At 37.1% G+C, this 14139-nt stretch overlaps 2 protein-coding genes across 2 annotated transcripts; one reads left to right on the top strand and one right to left on the bottom strand.

Annotated features, from left to right (window-relative positions):
• Positions 1 to 2211: 2211 nt before the first annotated feature.
• On the top strand, positions 2212 to 7353 carry LOC115698684 (fimbrin-5). Its single transcript, XM_030625820.2, has 15 exons — positions 2212 to 2680; positions 2959 to 3079; positions 3228 to 3398; positions 3649 to 3887; positions 4010 to 4181; positions 4299 to 4337; positions 4443 to 4511; positions 4634 to 4750; positions 4908 to 5119; positions 5220 to 5375; positions 5478 to 5677; positions 5929 to 6095; positions 6180 to 6276; positions 6405 to 6496; positions 6703 to 7353. Exons 2-15 carry the CDS (start codon positions 2993 to 2995, stop codon positions 6988 to 6990), a joined length of 2106 nt encoding a protein of 701 aa, XP_030481680.1. The 5' UTR covers positions 2212 to 2680; positions 2959 to 2992; the 3' UTR covers positions 6991 to 7353.
• Positions 7354 to 7500: 147 nt separating this feature from the next.
• LOC115698685 (BTB/POZ domain-containing protein At2g04740) lies at positions 7501 to 10909 on the bottom strand. The gene is made up of 5 exons (XM_030625822.2): positions 10254 to 10909; positions 8969 to 9728; positions 8728 to 8764; positions 8449 to 8582; positions 7501 to 8102 (listed from the first exon to the last, which is right to left on the bottom strand). The coding sequence occupies exons 1-5, from the start codon at positions 10729 to 10731 to the stop codon at positions 7757 to 7759; spliced, it is 1755 nt and encodes a 584-aa protein (XP_030481682.1). The 5' UTR covers positions 10732 to 10909; the 3' UTR covers positions 7501 to 7756.
• Positions 10910 to 14139: the final 3230 nt, after the last annotated feature.

Here is a 14139-nt window from a genome sequence, read left to right on the forward strand (position 1 = left end):
CAAGAGGTATATTCTAAATTTATTGTTTTGATTTAATATACACACATATGGAGATCCTAGGGGCTATGGTACGATGATAATCAGATAATACAAAACTCTTCCTCTGCGTACCTGATTTAGTACCATAAAACCAACACCACACAGTGTTAACACTCTTATGGCGCAAAAAAATTCCACATAATCCTGTCCTAGAAATGAAATTCTACGGGCAACATTTTACCATTCAAACATGCTAAATATCCTAGACCTAACTTAAACTAAGCATTTTTATCCTAGATACGAAATAACAAACAGTGAATAAAGCATCGAGATACTTTCTTGGTATATGAGTAGGGAATGAGAGATTGTCGTGGAAATCTGCCCAAGGGTGTTGAACCCAGTTGATCACGCGATCATAGCCAGCTTGAGTGTCGAAGTTCTCATCAGTCTAGGGGTGGATCAGTTCAATGTCTAAACGCTCTGCCTCTGGAAAGCGGGTCGAACGTAGGTTTATAAAATTATTGAATTAAGCAATTGAAGACTTCTTGCATCCACCACTAAGGACGATTGCGAGTTTGAAGTTTTTTTTGGAAAATAAGGCTCTGGTTTCAAGTTTAAAGGCAAGGGATTTTGAAAGACTAAGATGGTGAAAAAAGGAAGAAATAGGTTTTGTGAGCCTATTTATACTTCGGTCAAAATACGTGTGGTTTGAAATGAATAGCCTAAATCCTTTTTCCAAAAAGCATCATTTGATCTGATGGATGGAAAATTGAAAAGATGGCATTTAAAATTCACCCATGGTGTTTATTCTTCATCATTACATGCCTCGAGTACTGTATGCATTAAAGGAGGGTCATTTCAATCAACATTCTATTATTGTAATTTCTCCCAAGAAACAAGCCCCCAACACGCGCGTGTTGTTAACAACGGCATTAAAGGCACCACATGTGTGTCACGCCTGTGGTACCTTCAAATTATGGCCCTGTACTTGATGACAACTCACGAGGATGCATTCACGATCCCAACAATCACCACGTGTCAAAAACTCATCTCTAAGAGATGGAAGGAGACTACAAGCTCCCAGATTTTGAAGAATCCTAGAAGCATGGGGGTAAATGTTATCCGTGTTTCTGAGCATGTGACACATGGCGTTTAAATGAATGGATTAACCTCATATTCTCGCTAAGTGAAATCCCCCACTACAATCCTATCATAGAGAAGCCTCACGGAATCGAGAACAAGTCAAGATCAAAGGATGAGTGGAAGCCTACCTTGCCTTATCCTAACTTCCCGGACACAGAAGACATAACGTCTCTCCTAGACCCGGAGTGGTCTAAACTTAGAGTCTGCCCGACTGATACCTAGATGGGTACTCGAAGGGCCTATCACGAAAACTAATTACCCAAGAGTGTCGCGGACATCTACCTTTGGTGCAATTCGGATTGCCCAACGATGGTTATGCTTTTTTTAACACAAGATCAGATCTTGTCCCCTGTGTCCAGGCACAGTAGTGCACACACCTCATCCATCTTTTTGCCAGACGGTTATATCAAACCTCTACTTTTAAAGGTGAAACCTTTTGGTGACACACACCCTCTTTTAAAGGTTAAACTTTTGAGGGACACGTGTCCACGACGTACAATGGTCTCCAATTATCCAGCTGCTGCACGCACGAGCACAATTTTTCCAAGGGGCCCAAAAGTCAGCTCTCTTTTGCATGTAAATTACCCCATTAGCAGACTTTTAGCAGAAACCCTAGGCGGGTCATGGGCATCTCCATATCCGCATTTAGCTTATAAATACATTTCTATTTCCATACGAAGGAGAAATTACAACCTAAATAGTCGAAGCTCTGCCAATATTACTCTAAGTCTTCTTCTTCTTCAATAGAAACTAAGAGTACAAAGTTAGAATTTCCTGTAAAATATTGTAAAAACACTAACTCGTAGACTAAGATTAATTAACACATGAACTACGTAAAAAATTTTATATAGTTAATTTTTATATTTTAATCTTTCTTTAGTTTTTAAATATTTAATTTTCAAAAATCTCGATAAACCATTATAATATTAAATTTGGATTTTTTTAAAAATATTTTGGAAAAAAAAACAAAAGGATTCTTATATATATATTTTTGTTAGTAAAGTAATTAAGACTCCTAGGAGATTAGGAGAAAAAACCCCAAATAATAAAACAACAAAGAAAACGTTGGTCGGTTGGTCTTTGTCCCTACTAAGCCTCAAATTTTTATTGTTTTATTTTTTATAACATTATTAAAAAGAAGAGAAAGAATTGAGTGAAAAAGCTGAATTGAATAGGAACGAAACAAACGTCGCCCACGAAACATTGAATGAAAGGTGGAAGCAGGAAGACGAGGAAAGGTGTTTTGTAATTGTATTTGTATGTATATGTATATCTCCTCCTCCTTCCTTCTCCTACTACTATTACTCATCCAAACCCCTCTCTCTCTCTCTCTCTCTCTCTCTCTCTCTCCTTCCCCTGCCTATTCGGGGTCCCTATTGCCACCACGCTTTTCTCTCCTTTCTTTTCTTCATTTCACCAAAAAAGAACTCCTCTCTCTCTCTCTCTCTCTCTCTCTCTCTCTCGACCACCACAGGCCACACCCAAACCCGTGTTATGTTGAATAATGCAAAAGCTCTGTAATTTCAACCTGGATTTCTGATTCTATAATTCATACAAGGTATGCATACATATACATGGAATCATGTTCTTTCTTGGGATTCTTCGTTTATTGCGTGTATTGTCGTTTTTCTTTTCCTTTTCGATTTTCCTTTATTTTCTTACATCTGAGAAATGCGAGTTTTGATTTCTGTACCCGTTTTTTTTTTTGGTTTTCTGGATTCGTCTATCGTTTGTCTTCCCATATATGAATAGGCGTATGAGTTTCGATTGTTGTATTGGCCATTGAATTTCATGCTAACTTGTTGTTTATGGATAATCCTGTGAATTATGAATCAGTGTTCTTTTTTATTCGGTTGAAACGAAGGTAAAGATGTCGAGTTTTGTGGGTGTCATTGTTTCTGATCCATGGCTGCAAAGCCAATTCACCCAAGTGGAGCTCCGGACTCTCAAATCAAGAGTAAGCATTTGGCTTTTGTTTTTCATTGTTGGTTATGAATTCTGCGTTTTTAGTTGACTTTGGATTATGATACTGGTTCCTAATTTTTTCCTTAATATGATAAATTAGCAATCTTAGTAAAATGTGAAATGTGTTGCATTGGTTTTAGTTCCTCTCAGTAAGGACTCAATCAGGTAGAGTCACGGTGGGAGATTTGCCATCTCTCTTTGTGAAAATGAAGGCCTTCAGTGAATTGTTCACCGAGGATGAGATTAAGACTGCTTTGGAGGAATCATATAAGGACGCGGGAGAAGAAATCGATTTTGAATCCTTCCTCAGAGTAAGTCCTTTATAGATGCTCATTTTATTAGCTTATTGCTTGAATCTTATGTTTTGTGTAATCCTGCAATGCTAAATTTTATGTATACAATCAATAGGTATATAACAAGTAAGCTTCAGTATCATATGAAAAGGAAATAAGTGTGTGGCACTGTGGTAGATATCAAAGTGCATAATAAGCATCATTTTCTCATGTTTTTGGAAGATGAAATGAATAGAAATAAACAACTCTTATAATTGTTGATTGGCAGGCTCATTTGAGTTTGCAAACTCGGGCTACAGAAAAATCAGGTGGTTCAAAAAGTTCATCTTCATTTCTTAAGGCAACCACAACAACTGTCCACCATGCAATTAATGAATCCGAGAGGGCTTCTTATGTTGCCCACATTAACAGCTTTCTTGCTGAAGATCCTTTCTTGAAAAAATATCTTCCAATAGATCCGTCCACAAATGCATTGTTTGATCTTGCAAAAGATGGTGTTCTTCTATGGTAGGTGTGCTAGAAACAATTGAAAATTGTGATTAGTGATTATCAAAAAAGAAAAAGAAAACTGTAATTAGTGTACTGTCCTACTTTTCAAATTTGATGATGCCAATTACTGCTTCATGCAGCAAACTTATTAACGTAGCTGTTCCTGGGACTATAGATGAGCGAGCAATCAACACTAAAGCAGTCCTCAATCCGTGGGAGAGGAATGAGAATCATACCCTTTGCCTTAATTCCGCAAAGGCTATTGGCTGCACTGTAGTTAATATTGGCACGCAGGACTTAATTGAGGGAAGAGTATGTTACTGACTGCTAGATTTTAGTTGAAGTTCTGTTTGTAATATATTTTTCTTGGATGATATTAGCTTTAAAACTTCTCTCTAATGTTTGTTCTCCTTGGTTTTTACTCTGCAGCCACATCTTTTACTAGGATTAATATCCCAAATAATTAAGGTATTCTTACTGTTTCAATTTGAAATCTTAGAACATAGAAGCTATTCATTAAAAGTTGAGGTAATGAGGTCTTAATGATATGATTTTTTTCATTCGGTGCATCAGATTCAACTACTAGCTGATCTCAATCTGAAGAAAACTCCACAACTTGTTGAATTGGTGGATGACAGCAAGGTTATGAAATTTCTATTTTATATCCTTCTAGTTTGATAAGTTCATTGAATAAACTTTTTTTCACAATTCCTTTATCATACATTCTATAATTTATTTACTTGAGATGCTATATTACTTGGCAGGATGTGGAGGAGCTCTTGGGTTTATCACCTGAAAAGGTTTTATTGAAATGGATGAATTTTCATCTGAAAAAGGCTGGGTATGAGAAACAGGTTACAAATTTCTCTTCTGATGTGAAGGTAAGATAATGCCTCAATTTTTTATTGGCTGTTCACTTTATGCTTAAACTTCTGTAATATAATTTTAAGCCAATATTTAAACATGATTCGTTAAGCTTCTGAGATGTCATGTTTTGTATTCATGAATCATGATGGTATTATACTCGTTTATATGCAGGATGGAGAAGCCTATGCTTACCTCCTTAATGCTCTTGCACCAGAGTACTCAGGTCCCGCTACATTGGACAAGAAGGATCCAGCAGAAAGAGCAAATATGATTCTCGAGCATGCAGAAAAATTGGATTGCAAAAGATACCTGACTCCTAAGGACATTGTTGAGGGCTCGCCAAATCTTAATCTTGCATTTGTGGCTCAGATATTCCAGCACAGGTAAGGAGCAACAATTGTTGTTTGGTTTTCTGTAATGTCTTGGAGCTATTCCCCATCGGGCATGACAAAAGTTGTTAATTCCACTTTATTCTGTGTGCAGGAATGGATTGACCGTTGACAGCAAAAAAATGTCATTTGCTGAGATGATGACTGATGATGCTCAAACTTCTCGGGAAGAGAGATGTTTTAGACTATGGATTAACAGTCTTGGAATTGCTACCTATATCAACAATGTTTTTGAGGATGTCAGAAATGGGTAAGCTTTTCATTCTCTCCCGGCTTCTTAATCCCCGTATATGAATCTGCAACATGGTTGAGCCATGATTGAGTGTATTCCTTTATTCGTATGTTTCTGTAGATGGGTCCTTTTGGAAGTTCTTGATAAAATTACACCTGGTTCAGTCAACTGGAAACAGGCATCAAAGCCCCCTATAAAGATGCCGTTCAGAAAAGTTGAGAATTGCAACCAAGTTATACTGATTGGAAAGGATTTAAATTTCTCTCTTGTGAATGTAGCTGGGAATGATATTGTGCAAGGGAATAAGAAGCTCATACTGGGTAAGTTTGTAAGAATTTCCCAGTAAATGGTGTTTTATTAGTACAATCCTACTCATTTCCTGCAACCATGCTTGGTTGGTATGTGAAATTTTTGAATTTTACTGCAAGTACTTGGATTTTATCCATAGATGGTAGAGTTACATTCTTTTTCAGATGAAACTCCATGTAATTTTGCTCTACCAAGTTTTTAGCCTTGAATTTGATTTTTCTGTTGAAATGACGATTTAACTTTGGCTATTATATATATCCAGCATATTTGTGGCAGTTGATGAGGTTTTCTATGCTCAAACTCTTGAAAAATTTAAGATCTCATTCCCAAGGTAAGAAGGGGAAAGAGATTACTGATGCTGACATTCTAACCTGGGCAAATAACATTGTGAAGAAAGCAGGTAGAACCTCCCAAATGGACAGTTTCAAGGTAAAAATATGAAAAATGACATCTTTTGCTATAAATTTTCATTTACCATTTGGCCTGGGAACTCATCATATATTTATGCTATAGGATAAAAATCTTTCAAATGGAATCTTCTTCCTTGAGCTTCTTAGTGCTGTTGAACCAAGGGTGGTAAACTGGAGTGTTGTCACTAAGGGGGAGACTGGTAAAGTTTCACTATCAACTAATCTTTACTTCTAGCACCTTTTCCATTTATACATCTCCTTAGAATGATAATGTTTTTTATGTTTTTGCATTTTTATTAACCATTCTATTTTGTTATTAAATTGTCAGATGAAGACAAGAAATTGAATGCTACATATATAATCAGTGTTGCTAGGAAGCTTGGCTGCTCCATTTTTTTGTTACCTGAAGATATTATAGAGGTAAATTATTTGTGCCTTCATGGATATGAATTATTATACTGATTGCCTCTTTTGTGTAAATAAAAGTAAAGAGTTTATAACAACCCAATCGGAAAGCTCGAACAGTCAAGTTTGCAGTGTGCTGTTTGCTCCCTCAAGGTTTGAGGTTAAAGTACCTCTTAAGCACTTAACATTAAAAACTATTGTCGTGCCTTTGTTTGCCACAGGTCAATCAGAAGATGATTCTCATTTTGACAGCAAGCATCATGTACTGGAGCTTGCAGCAACAAGCTGCTGACTCAGAGAATGCATCTGATGGATCGCCCACAGCTTCTGTCGGCAGTGAAAATGAAGCAGTTCTGTCCAATGAGGTCTCTAACATGGCCCTTGATGATCTCTCCCCAGAGGTTGGAGATGAGAAATCAAAGATGGAAAAGATTGAGCCCTCTGAAAATGTTGAAAATGAAGTGCCCTCTACAAAAGATGAAGGACTAGACACCGAAGATAAAGAGTAGCCAAAACATAGAAATGTTTTTTTTTTCCCTTTTCCATATATATTTTTTAATTATTTTCTCAAATGAACAGGATCTAGAGGTTTTTTAATTGCAGTTTACAAATTCTTGCTTGCTCTAGGTGGAAGAGAGAATGGTTAATTTTAATTTGCTTGTGAACCACAGAAAAAAGAAAGTTAGAAAAAAGGGCTCTTGTAAATTTTGATTATAGATTTTTGTTTCTAGGTCTATTCTTTGAAAGGAAATTACATTAATTTTGCCGAATAATATGTTGGCTGGAGAATGCATTATTTTCTTGTCCAATATCATTGTACTGATGACAGACAGTATATTTTTTCATTCAAATATACACCATTCATTATTCAATGTCAATATTAGTAAATAATGATGCAAATCAGCAATATGTCAATGTCCCTTGACCCAAATCAGCATGTTATGAGTTATAGTGAAATCTAATGTGTGCTTATGCAAGGCTGGGGTTAACAGAATAAGAAGAAACAAGATTGAAAAACATCAGTAAATAATGCATTTTTATATATTAAAAAAATGGTGTGTATTGATAAAATGTTATAGTAAATTTGAATTACATAAAAACTAAACAAGCACTCAAGAAGACTTGCAACTCCACTTTTCTTTTACTCCCAACTTTGCAAAACTACAGAAACACTTGAACAATACACATTTGTAAGAACAAAATAGAAACCTAAAAAAAGTATTTCATTATCCCTAATTCGGCATTATTGCAGAATGAGGTACTGATCTTCTGGCCCTAAAGAACTACTTCTTTTAAATTCCCATCAGCAGCAGTTTCCCGTTCTGCAACAAGCATAAGCATCTCAAGGCGTTTGTCAAAAATTAATGCACTCTCATCTCTCGCATCAAGATCAGCAGCCTCAGCTTCTAGCCACTTTTCTCGTAGATCATCAAGAAGATTGCTTTGTTCCGTGTTCACCTCAGCTCCTGGAGCACTTGGCACAGTTGTTCGTAGTGAAGAATCTCCAGATGGCGGCGGCAGTGTCAATAGCATTGCTCGGAATTCACAAGTTTGAGCAAATGTCTCAAAGTTGCAAGCCATCATGTCTAGACAATATTCCCGTACCTTAAGAACACCGTACCTAAAATACAAATGTAATAACAAGGTATTAGGTATCTTGCTGCTTAGTTGTTAATTAAGCCTCCAACTCAATTTGGTTATGAGAGGTATCTGAAAACTTAATATTATCAAGAACTGAAATTTTGTAGAAAGGAAATACCAACCAGAATATTTAACAGAGGAAGATAGCATTCCATTTCCAGATGTCATTAGTTTTACTTACAGCATGTAAGTGCAATGTTATATGCTAACAAGCCTACACAACTTACGGTTTTTTGGGTGTTTTACTGGGTTATATTCTAAGAAATATCACAATATTTTTATAGTGATCTCATGTTAAAATGGATAATAATTAAAAAGTGTCTTACATGTCTGATAATATCAACCATTGGCACAGTTCTGCTGGTGAAACTCTTTCCAAGTGTGGCAGTAGCACATCAGCTACAGCACGCTTAAGAGGAAATAATAGGTATCTCGAAGCAGCATCAAAGATTTCCTCAGCCTGTTCAATTATTACAATAAAAATAAGAAAATAACGTAAACTGAATGCATCTTCAACTTAGCATAAAAAGAAACTTCAAAGGCAGAAAACCAAAAAGAGCGACTTTGAGGTTATTACTATTACTACATGAATGGTTATAATATACCTGCTCAGGGTTTATATCTTTTAAACTATCAGTATACCTGCATAAACCAGGGAACCATTAAAAATGAGAATACTGTAGCCAAACTAGTACAGAAAGATTAGGAAGGAATCTCTAATACAAAAATTTGACACCAAAACTTTTGATTTTCATAATCAAAAGAAACAATATGAAAAGTAGTAATACTTCTCATTCTAAATGTTAGTGCATCTTCAGAATTCTATAGTTAAAAAAATACACTTACATAAACTCAATCATTTTCTCAAACGCCTCCATGCTCAAATCATGTTCCTCAATACATGGCAGGGTATCAAAAGGTAGCCCATCTTTTCCTTCATGAAAATCTTTCATTCGTGATAATCTTGCTCTAAAGTACTCTGATCTTGATGCCAAAACCACTTGATGGCAACGGAAAATCTTTTTATCAATTTTAATGCAAACATCAGCTAGATCATCTTCAAAATTACTTATACGCATTCTATCAGCATGAGATATTAAATCCTCAACACCATTAATTAAGTTAGGATCAAGGGTCGAATTGGCGAGGGAAAGTTGAAGTATGCAACGTAAGGAGCTAGGGAGACGGTCTTCTTCAGGAAGGGATATACCCTGTAAGATGAACCGTTTCTGAGAGTTGTCGACATCTTTTAATGCTTTATAGTCAGCGAACTTTTGATGAATCAATTCTTTCTCAACAATCCTTTGTAAAGATTCACATTTGCATACTTTGCATATCCTCACCAGATCTTCCATATCATCAACCGCAATCTCAAGTCTATCAGAGTAAAAGAAATGGATGAGGCTATAAAGAGCAGGATAAGACAACTTTTCCCTTGCCAATCTCACTTCCTTACGGTGTTTCCAATCATTCTCAAACTTTCTCTTAAAAAACGGTGATCGAACGCTCAAAATTACCCTGTGGGCTTCAATGGGTCTACCTTGCACATGAAATATGACATCGGGAGGGAAATGGTTGGAATTGAAAGCCAGACTGGATGGATTACCTACTCACAACATTACATGTCAAGTAACACATTGGTACATCTAAATTCCATACGAGAAATCACAACATAAGACACGCTCAGTGGAGACAGACACCAAACTCTGACGCTATTTTCCACAATTATAATGCACTTCCATGGCACATTCACTAATCAATGCCAACAGATTGTGCTGTCCTTCCCAATTGCACTAATCAATATAAGGAAATGACCTAAGTTAAATTTCGTAAATGTGTAAGTAAACACACGATTGTATAGAGATAGTGAGACATAGTTTGAGTCATTGGAATCATCATTCTGTCATGTATAATAAACAAGCCTTCAAAGTCGGAACATTCCCATGATTCTTTACCCTATTCCTACCTAAAATATCAAACACATTCGTTCGCATGCTATTGTTGAACTGTTTCGATAACGGTATAGCCCAATAACCATTCAGCTTCTCAGCAACCAAAGCTTTAATCATATGTACATACAACACTCAAACACAGAATACGACATAACTCAGAAAATGGAGATAGAACGCACCTGAAATCTGAAACTGACCCATATCAACCTGCTCCAAGTACACCCTATTAGCACCGCAGCTCAAGAAAGTTTCCCTTAGAGCGGCCTGCAAGGGAGCCAAAGGCGGGGGCCTTGCCTCAAAGGCCTTCAAGAGCTTCCGAACCTTCAAATTGAGAGCCGCGTAGTGGCAGCGGTCGCCATCGAAGGTGTGCTCGGAACAAACGGCGCCGCTCTCGAGCAACATCCGGGCGGCGTCGAGGTGGCCGGCGAGACAAGCGTAGTAGAGGGCCACTGAGTCCCACTGGTCACGGGCGTTGACGTTAACACCGGACTCGAGCAAGTACCGGAGCCGATCAACATCACCGGCGCGGGACGCCTCGAAAACGTCGCCGTTGGGGACTTTCTTGAGTGGGACCGAGGCGGAAAAATCGGAAGGGTCGAGGTCGATCCCGTCGAGCTCGGCGTCTAAGCTCCACGCAGGGCGTGCGGTGGCGGACATTGGGTTCGTTTGGCCCCACCCAACTAAGTCCTTTTTTTCGTCCAAAGTGTATTTTGGGAAGTTATTAAGTGGAGTGAGGTGAAGGAAGATGAAGAGGGTGTTGCACACAACACATATAGGAGGGGAGGGAGATTTTTTTTTTTCTTTTCTTTTTTAAAGGGGAGGGGAGGGAGATTTATTTGGCTATTAAATTATTAGGAAATGATAGCATATGGCAATAAATAATAGACTAGTTAGTAAATAGTTTCATTTCAAAATTTATAACAAAATGACTATATTAGATTTTTTTTAACAAAAAGAAACTTTAATCAAACCCGAGCAAATACATTACAACAAAGGTAGAACACCAATACAAACACACGGCTGCAGCTACACTAGCTCCAACCGTTAGGGATAATATTATAATGGAATAAAATTAAGACATTACAATTTCATTGCAATATAGTATAAAAATTAATAAATAGATTAAGTAAATGTTACAATACATAATATACAATATATATACACTATATATATTATATGAGAAAGGTAGAAGAATAAGATTACAAATGTTAACGCAGATTTTCGTTAACCATATTTGAGCCTGAGTTATGATAAATTTGCACAGAATATAGAAATAGTAAAGAAAAAAGTAAGAACACAAAGGTTTTTTTTACGTGGTTTTGTAGTTAAAATTCTGCATAGTCCACGAGTCAATCTAATTAAATTTCTGATACAGTTCTAGGGCTTTTTTTTATGAATTTTTTCGTCCCTTTTTCAGTATAACATGCCTCTATTTATAATTACATAGTTAGGCCGTTAATTACAGTATTGACTGATATTTTACAACAAGTATCTCCTGAAATCATGGGATTTGATCACATTCCACGTAAAATAAGTGTGGTTAATATCTGAAAAACATACAGCTGTGATTGGTCTGCTTTTACTGGGTCAATATAAACATGTATTAAATAAGTTGTAACACGTATCATCTTGGGATCATCTTGTTAGGAACATAGAAACAATGACTCCAATGGTGAGCTAGAGATCTTCCTATGTCTAAGTGAGGTTGACAATATGAGCCTCGTCATTTATGCTATTGAAGTCGTAACATTCCATCTGACAATTACAATTCTCAGCGACAAGGTGAACTTCAGCAGCCAACATCATTTGAATGTCAGCTCTTGACAAGATTATGAATCTCATTGAAAGATGTCTGAAGCTGATTAGTATAGGTACCAGAAGTGTGCCTTCTTATGGCGAGATGGACGCCTCGCTATTAATTGTTTGGATTCGCTCGAATATTATACTTAGTGTGTATTATATACTAAGTGTCTTTCCAGCCACCATGTCTCGTCTTCTGATGCGTAGCGAGATTGACGCCTCGCCTTATACATACGAAATTGTATGGTTTCTCACTAATGCATGAGGTAACAGTTTGTATATCTTTATCTCGCTTGAGACTTTTCAGTCAATCGAGTTGTAACTATACTCTGTCAATTTTGCACTTAACGAGTTATTCTATTTCAAATATATTTATCATTACGTGTGTTGATTCGTATTCTTCCCAGTTTGACACGTGTCCTCCTCTGATGTGCTAGCCGAATTTCAGGTATAACAATTGCCCCTTAAAAGACTCTTTTTAATAAAAAAGTACTTTTTAATGATTACAGAGGGTATTTTTATCATAATTTCTTTTGAAAAAAAATGCACGTCCTTGATTTTGGCAGTTTTATGGTTTCGATACACATCAATAGCATTAATGGTCTATCTTTTCCATTTTCCTTATATTCTCATCCATTAGATCTTCCATATTATAATATGATGATTGAAAAATACAGGGTATAAAATGGTAAGAATCAAATTTTCTACCATTTTCATCTTCTCCAAAAATTTGAGCTTTCTGAAACTTCCACTCAAGCTCTCTAAACTTGTGCATGCCATCCTTATCTTTGACATTCTTCCTACGAGTTTACTCAGACCTGCTCTTCTCGGTGTTCAAAAAATTTATCCCGCCGACCACCGCGTCCTCTTTTGCAAAAATCTTCAGCATCCGACTTTTCGACTTCACACAGTAAGTATCTCATTCTTCTTTTATGTTTATTTGAGTTACGACTTGTCTTACATCCCATTACTTCATTTGGTTTATCAATTAGAGTTCGTATCTCCTGGGTGATTTTTTAGAATTTAGCCATAGTTTAGGTTTATCATATTCCCCAAGCTTCTGATTTGATAAACTTCGTCCAGGAATTGGTATTGTCTTTCGTTTATAAAGATGTCTCAGTCTGGTTCAAAAATTTATTCTCCAGAATCTGCAATACCGAAATGTCCCAAACATATAGCTTGCCCATATAAACCCAAAAACTTTGAAACTCAAACCAAATTGGAAATAAACGATGGCAGGATTAGAGATTATTTGATTAAGTCGAACCAAGAAGAGACTGCCAATCATTATAGCCGGTTTTTGCAAGAGATTCCTGAGGGTAAGCATCGCTTTTTGCGAGATGCTGCCTGGCCTGAACCCTTGTGTTTATCTTCTATTCCACTCGCAAGACCAATGTTTTCACCCAACGTCACTGTTGCTTTTGAACCAGGTGACCTTGAGTTTGAAATCATATCTCCTTAGCCCCGTAAATGAAAGACCCCTCAGGACCCCAATGTAAGATTCGAGGGAGAACTCATCGAGTCCAAGGTTAGGTCTATTGGGGCCTACGTTGGTGGCATCCTTCAGTCCTGCGACATTAAGCAACGGAAAGAGTGCGTTATCATGTCTGTGGCACCTGGGGAATTCAGCTGTTATCCTCTAGAAAGGATAATACGCGAGGAGTGTGATGGTCCCAGCACTAGTAACTCCTCGGGGTTGGAGCTTGGAGCCTTGAGCTTATCAGGGCAGGGGCAACAATCCCCCTTCGTGATTACTTTAAGGATTTTGTAAACCACCTCGGGCTTGCCCCTTTTCAACTAAATCTCATCTCCTACCGAATCCTTGCCAGTTTGAAGGTTTTATACATGACAAGAAACCATTCTACGTTAGAAGTATAAAGCGAGACGTCAACCTCCTTACATATGAAGAAAAGTAGACGAGACATGTTGACTGTTAAAAGACTTAGTGTATAATATACATTATACAAACTAAGTATAACAATTGAATGAACTTGAACAGCGAATAGTGAGACATTCATCTCGCTATAGGAGGGCATACTCATGGTACCTTCACTAATCAGCTTCAAACATCTTTCAATGAGATTCACTACTCCGTCGAGTCAGCTCTCTCATATAGAAACTGACATTCAAATGATGTTGACTGCTGAAGTTCATCTTGTCACCAAGAACTGCGATTGTTCGATGGAATGTTATGTCTTCAATCGCAATTATGACGAGATTTACATTATCAACCTCAGAAAGACATGGGAAAAGCTTCAGCTTGCT

This window comes from Cannabis sativa, chromosome 8 (assembly GCF_029168945.1).
Source record: "Cannabis sativa cultivar Pink pepper isolate KNU-18-1 chromosome 8, ASM2916894v1, whole genome shotgun sequence".
Classification (NCBI taxonomy): domain Eukaryota; kingdom Viridiplantae; phylum Streptophyta; class Magnoliopsida; order Rosales; family Cannabaceae; genus Cannabis; species Cannabis sativa.

Bases quoted from the DNA above. Each gene is read 5' to 3' on its own strand.
- LOC115698685 (XM_030625822.2), bottom strand. From the start codon at position 10,731: ATGTCCGCCACCGCACGCCCTGCGTGGAGCTTAGACGCCGAGCTCGAC. The intron at 8,765-8,968 runs GTAAGTGTATTT...TGGTTTATGCAG, and splicing joins GAGAAAATGATTGAGTTTAT to GTATACTGATAGTTTAAAAG. The intron at 8,103-8,448 runs GTAAGACACTTT...TTTGTATTTTAG, and splicing joins TGGTTGATATTATCAGACAT to GTACGGTGTTCTTAAGGTAC.
- LOC115698684 (XM_030625820.2), top strand. From the start codon at position 2,993: ATGTCGAGTTTTGTGGGTGTCATTGTTTCTGATCCATGGCTGCAAAGC. The intron at 4,751-4,907 runs GTAAGATAATGC...GTTTATATGCAG, and splicing joins ATTTCTCTTCTGATGTGAAG to GATGGAGAAGCCTATGCTTA. The intron at 6,096-6,179 runs GTAAAAATATGA...TTTATGCTATAG, and splicing joins CCCAAATGGACAGTTTCAAG to GATAAAAATCTTTCAAATGG.